The 6,859-nt window shown below is 42.6% G+C and overlaps 1 protein-coding gene across 1 annotated transcript; it reads right to left on the bottom strand.

The window, feature by feature from the left end:
* Positions 1–2,368: 2,368 nt before the first annotated feature.
* On the bottom strand, positions 2,369–6,859 carry LOC108672241 (tubulin alpha-3 chain). Its single transcript, XM_018159883.2, has 3 exons — positions 6,514–6,859; positions 3,815–4,037; positions 2,369–3,573 (listed from the first exon to the last, which is right to left on the bottom strand). The coding sequence occupies exons 1-3, from the start codon at positions 6,514–6,516 to the stop codon at positions 2,447–2,449; spliced, it is 1,353 nt and encodes a 450-aa protein (XP_018015372.1). The 5' UTR covers positions 6,517–6,859; the 3' UTR covers positions 2,369–2,446.

Below are 6,859 nucleotides of genomic sequence, written 5' to 3'. Positions count from 1 at the left end.
CCCAGATTCATTTTCGATATGAATTCTAATCGATCAACAAGAAATTTTAATTTAAAAAATGTATACGTTAAATTCCTACCTCCCTTAAACATCAAAAGACACAAAACGAAAGGCTCTTAGAAAACAATTGGCTGGAATATATAACTGGAACGACAACTGTTACTGCAGTACATGGTTCCCAGACATAGGGCATGTCACAAAATTTGAGGTTGCGGTGGAGACTTAATTGCTAGTTAGGTGAGGCAATCAGGAAGAATGTTCAAATAGCATGCCTACTTTATTTACGCCTTGGCAGAAATCTGGCTGGGATGAGCTTTGACATCACAAGTCTTTACCAAAATAATAAAAAATAATCACTTATTTACTGTCCTTTATTTATCCTAGGACAACTGTTGAAATCTATCAACAATCTAGATATGCTGGCTGCATGTTTTCCCTGCATTTATATACTCGTAATAGTGTTCGAATCCAGGCTGCATTCCTCTCGCTGGATACAATCTATGCCAAAGACATATGCAAAATATGAGACTTTCTTCTAAGTTACTAAATTGGACGTCAATTATTTGATATTTCTTTTCTTCTTGACTAATTGTTGGTGGTCAAGTGACGCTTGACGCGCCGCGTCAACTTCACAAGCAACGATTCAGAAAAGCGTCACGGCGCAAGACACGCGTTAACCATTGGCACCAAGAATTCTCTACCGTAGATGGTTCTGATGGAAGGAGTCTGAAAAAAATACGGTGCTTGAGGTTGCGTCTTCGTTCATTCCCATCAAGAATCAGTGCAACGATAATGTGATGAACGGCCAGTTTCTAATTATTTTAGGTATAATTATAATCATAAGAATTATTTATACTTAGAAGCGAATTGCAGAATGCAGTATCCTGAATTATATGCAATTATGGTCTGTGGATCCACGTTAAAACCTTTACTAGAGTTCGGTCGAGGACAAACCTTTGTGAAAGTATTTTTTGTATGCTGGCTACAATTATAATACGCACAAATTTTTCCCCTGCTAGGAGCAAATTTAATTAAATGACATCTGACTTTAAGAGACGCTGTAGCTTTCACGTTACAAGCTGAGTAGATTTAAAATAATGGGAGTGCAGCCGTGGGTAACAAAATTGACTCGTAAACAGGCCCTGGGCCCAACGCCAACCATCAGTATGCAATATCTACACATAGCCTCAGATCAATGAGCTGTGGGTAACTCCGGCTAACAGTAAATCCGCTTTGAACAACACAGCCACTGCTTCACAGAGCCGGAGCCCAACTGGCCGGAGCGCAACAGACCCTACCGCAACAGGCGGCGCAGGTTAGGTTAGGTTAGGTTACGTTACGTTAGGAGTAGCTGTTGCGGTAGGGCCTGCTGCGGCGGCAGCTGCGCTCCGGCCAGTTGGGCTCCGGCCTGTTACTGTACGGCCGACGGCGCTGTTGTGGTGGGCGCTTTGTGTCAAAAGCCGTGAAGATGACCGGCTGCGTTTAACGCTCGGGAAGGTATATGAATAGCACTGTGGACTTGGGCTATGCTGACCTCTAGCTATTCACCCAAAATAATGAGGTTCACTCATCGGGAAAAAAATTAGAATTCCAACGTCCTCATACCTTATTTGCGACACGTGTAGTCTAGCTTGTCTAAGAACTACGAACACATTTCAGTATCAATTTTCCACATTAATTTGCAGATCAAGCACAAAGGTAGTTTTTTTTAGACATTCGTCATGCATTCTGCTACCTTATTCATACTCCGAAGCAGTTGAATATTTCAAGTTTACAAAGTGTCGGCTTAACCAGCGACTGGCTTGTACGTCGATAGGTCTGTTGGCGAATGGAACGTGAAAATCCCCAATTGTTCCGAATAAGAAATGACCAAATGTGTTCGGGAACGAAGGATTTGGATGGAATCAGTTTAAAACGGCACTAATGAAAACTATTAGTAGCAACCGCGCAGGTGTCACACTTTTCGCAGTGAAAATTTTCAAGATAAAGCTTCTGTCAAACCCACATCATTTTTCCGAAATTAAAATTATTTACAAGGGATGCGTTAAGTCAAGCCAATGAAAAAAAAAATTCAGGAGTAGCGTTGCAGTCTCCTGTTCTCATTAGCAAGAATAAAAAGCAAGGTTCAACATGTGTTGAAGCCTTCTCCAATAAGGTTGTCTGTATCGTGACGGATTATCGTATGGCTAATAATGGAAGTGAATAGCTCTCTTACCATGTCAGTGCAGTTCATTCGTTTATCAATTAGTTCGTACGTAATAAAATCATTGACATCGATCTGCATCGAATGTACCTTTACAACATTTTCTTTACGAACATACTGATCTGAAGAGACGATCAATTCCGGGGAAGAAAATAAAATTCAATCAACTTTTGAAATCCTTTATTGAAATCAAATCAGCTTTCATTCAGCCAATCAAATAATAATCAAAAGTGGATAAATTTCCTAATATTCTTCTCCCTCTCCTTCTTCGGCTTCAGCGGAGTCGACGCCGACCTCTTCGTAGTCCTTCTCGAGGGCGGCCAAGTCCTCCCTGGCCTCGGTGAACTCGCCCTCCTCCATGCCCTCGCCCACGTACCAGTGCACGAAGGCGCGCTTGGCGTACATCAGGTCGAACTTGTGGTCCAGACGAGCCCAGGCTTCAGCGATGGCCGTGGTGTTGCTCAGCATGCACACGGCACGAGACACCTTGGCCAGGTCCCCACCAGGGACTACGGTGGGGGGCTGGTAGTTGATACCCACCTTGAAGCCCGTGGGGCACCAGTCCACAAACTGGATGCTCCGCTTGGTCTTGATGGTAGCGATGGCAGCGTTGACATCCTTGGGCACGACGTCACCTCGGAAAAGCAGGCAACACGCCATGTACTTTCCACGGCGTGGATCGCACTTCACCATCTGGTTGGCGGGCTCAAAACAAGAATTAGTGATCTCGGCAACCGAAAGCTGCTCGTGGTAAGCCTTCTCAGCAGAGATGACTGGCGCATATGTCACCAACGGGAAGTGAATACGAGGGTAAGGGACCAAGTTCGTTTGGAACTCAGTCAAATCGACGTTGAGGGCGCCATCGAACCTCAAGGAAGCGGTAATGGACGAGACGATCTGACCGATGAGCCGATTCAAATTAGTGTAAGTGGGTCGCTCGATATCGAGGTTACGACGGCAAATATCGTAAATTGCTTCGTTGTCAACCATGAAGGCGCAGTCAGAATGTTCCAGAGTAGTGTGTGTGGTCAAGATCGAGTTGTAAGGTTCGACGACGGCAGTGGCGACTTGAGGGGCAGGGTAGATGGCAAATTCAAGTTTGCTCTTCTTGCCGTAGTCGACCGAAAGCCTCTCCATCAAGAGGGAAGTGAAACCGGAACCAGTGCCGCCACCGAACGAATGGAAGATAAGGAAACCTTGAAGACCAGTGCAGTTGTCGGCGGTTTTACGAATGCGATCTAAAACAATTTCAACGATTTCCTTCCCGATGGTATAGTGACCTCGTGCATAGTTGTTAGCAGCATCTTCTTTCCCAGTGATCAATTGTTCTGGATGGAAAAGTTGTCGGTAGACTCCAGTCCGGACCTCATCTGTAAAATAAATGACGAATCGGTCAAAGTACTCAAATCAATATTCAAAACTCTTTCATCCTTATTTTCCATCCATCCTTATTTTCTGTCTTTAATTGAATTATTTACTCTCTCTCTATCTCTGTCAAACATATGATATCGCGTAAAATTCAGCGGCACCTCTGAAGTTATCAATTTCAAGCGAATTCCGGTTAACTTGAAAGACAGTAACAATCAAAATAAGAATGGATCATAAAGCCACCTATAACAGACGGTTCCAGGTCAACGAAGATGGCTCGGGGCACGTGTTTTCCCGTGCCAGTCTCGAAGAAGAAAGTGTTGAAGGAATCATCGCCTCCACCGATGGTTTTGTCAGAGGGCATCTGGCCATCGGGCTGGATGCCGTGCTCGAGGCAGTACAGCTCCCAGCAGGCATTGCCCATCTGCACTCCAGCCTGGCCAACGTGGATCGAGATGCACTCACGCTGAAAAAGAACACGATATGTTAGGACCAAGTAAAAAATTTGCAATATGACATACAATATACAACACTAGGTGCTAAAAACCCGCTCTAGCTGGGTAAAATAAAGCAGAGCTCGTTTGGACCATAAATGGTTAATATAATCCGACTCGGGCTTCACTCGCCTACCGGGTCAGCGAGATCGAGCTACCATTTCAGTTGTCAATTGAGTGAATTAACGTAATAAAATTTCAACGAATGAGGTTTAAAAATTCTATCATATCAAGTATACTTCCTTCCACATTCGTACGTTATTAAATCTATTTTTACCATTCAACGCATTACGTGAACCAGCATAAAAATTTGCCACACACGAACTGCTCGCATACGAAGCTTTCTCGGACCAGTAGCGCGAGTGAAGGGAGCGGAGTTGTTGCGCCGTGACCGTGACGTGCACGCGCCACTGCAGCTCGCTTAGTAAGCCATAATAACGGCCGAATGCAGCTTCTTTCATAACCGCTTTCGTAGTACCGAGTTGATATCGCTATCTTTATTCAAAAATAAAACTTTCAGCGGATTTCGGGGGGATATGAAGCTGCACAAATTGCGCAGCTTTCGTTTGAACACCGCGCGATTGCTGACGGTAACCGAGTTCATCCAACAGTTACTCATTACATTTTACGAATCGATCAGAATCTCATTACAGCTTCGATCAGAATTTAATTTTAGCGTACGGTGAAACATCTGCCAAGTTTTGAGTTACGGAAGGTTGCATTAGCGCGTTGATACAAGTATGTAATATAACCGCGAGAAGAAAAACTTGCATGAAATTTTACACTTTCAAGTTAACCAGGAAGCGATTTCTATGGATTTTTGTATGATACATCACCAACGCAAATAAGCTCCATGAATGAGAAGTCCATTTCCTGGAAAATCCTCGGAGTTACGTAATAAATAGCATGCATCTTGTAAGTATATCTTAAGTCTTCAATTAACGTTTCGATTGACAATACTTTCCATGAAAGCATTTGAAGCTAACATTCAGCATTACAGGTCGCTATCAGCATACGAGCTTAGATCGTGCGATACGTTATCATGAGATACGTTTTAGTGCACACTACACCAGCTCCCCATAACTGCCAAACTCGCGACTTCTCTAAAATACAAGGTGGATAAAAAGTATCAATTTCGACTTTAAAAATGACGTTCAAACTAACAATTCGAATAGCATACGAGTTGTCAAACCTGAAGTTAGTATTGGGTCACTGAGAATTGCAAGATTTTGTCAAATGCAACGTCACGTGAAAAATTGACAAAATACCAAGCATTTAAAACAAACTTCAGTTAGCCTATGATTAGAAATTCTACTAAACTGAACCAGAAATATTATGTTCTACCATGAGGAGCCGCATCAACTCGAATGAATAAATTCCTTAACACGAGAACGCCGCAGGGATAAACTATGAAGATGCGGACTAAGTTACTAACGGCCGATAATTTGCCAGAGATAGCATTATCTCCGTCATACGAACTTATGAAGGAATAAACTGTCATCACGAAAGTCAGAGAGAGCAGTTAAATAGTCCTCATAAATGTCAGATCACATGAAATACTGCAACACTAGTAGTGGAGGGAGGGAGGCAGGAATGAGTGATAACCCCTGCAGTCCCTCCTTTAACCCCTCACGTCTGGCCTCCTTCCCCAGCCATGTGAAGGTCAAATCGTCACTCGACACCAGTAGCAGCTTTCCATAGGCCAGCAAACCAGACGAGTGAGACGACACATACGGTACCTAAATGCTATCTTGTTTCTGCTAGCATAACGTTAACCACTCAAAACAAATTCCTATCAGCTTATAGTGATATAGTCAGCTATACTGTCTACAAATTACAATTAATAAAGATTATTAATAGTAGGTACGCGGTAAGACGATTCGATGACATATTTAAACATTTCAAAACGAGCATTTTTCTCTTAGGTCTTAGGCAAGATTCATAGTACCACCTATTTCAAATCACCTAATGCTCGCGAAAGTCGACAAGAGGAAATTTCATTTATACCGCCCTTGACGCTCAACAAATTATCCGAGCACCAATTTCGCACGAAACAAATTGTTCTTGTTATCAAAGTTTAAATTAGTAACTCAACGAATGTTTAGTAGGCTAGCTAGCTTAAGCTACCTAGCGAATGCAAAACAGTGGACAAGCTAGGTATTAGCTTAGGCTATAATAGGGAATACTTTCAGTACCAAGTTCAACACCCTTTAATAAATTTCGTCCCGAGACCTGAATAAAATTATTCAGTAGGTATAAAACACCGCCGCCAACAAAGATCGTATTACACTTGTGATAACAACCGGCCGGTTCTCGGCGTCATGCCACACCCCTGACATTCATCATTTCCTACATTGCATTTAACACATCCTATCTCACTATTATAGCGTTATTATAATATATTAATGCGTTACTTAATTAAGACTTTAACTAATCTTCAATACTCACCATTTTTATGTCGTAGTTACACGAAATTGAGATAAATCGGTGAAAGAGTCGTCACAAGGTCCAACGATGGCGTACCTCGCAAGCAACAATGACGGAAAATTTGAACACCCGGAGCTTTATATACAGACTCTGACGTCACATTCAGAAAGCTCTCCTATTGGCTGCAGTCATCAACCGTTGCGCTGAAATGCTAGTCGTCTATTGGACCACTGCAATTCAGAGTTGTTGCGTTCACGTTGCCCTAGTTCTTGACTCAATCCAATAAGATTCTTTTTTCGGTTATTCTAAAAGTAATCGGAATTCCTTTGTGCAATAAAACTTCAAATTCATTTATTTAAGGCTTAGA

Source organism: Hyalella azteca, unplaced genomic scaffold (assembly GCF_000764305.2).
Source record: "Hyalella azteca isolate HAZT.00-mixed unplaced genomic scaffold, Hazt_2.0.2 contig1950, whole genome shotgun sequence".
NCBI classification, from domain to species: domain Eukaryota; kingdom Metazoa; phylum Arthropoda; class Malacostraca; order Amphipoda; family Hyalellidae; genus Hyalella; species Hyalella azteca.
The sequence above is the reverse complement of the archived record's forward strand: the minus strand, read 5'-3'. Positions and strand labels throughout refer to the sequence as shown.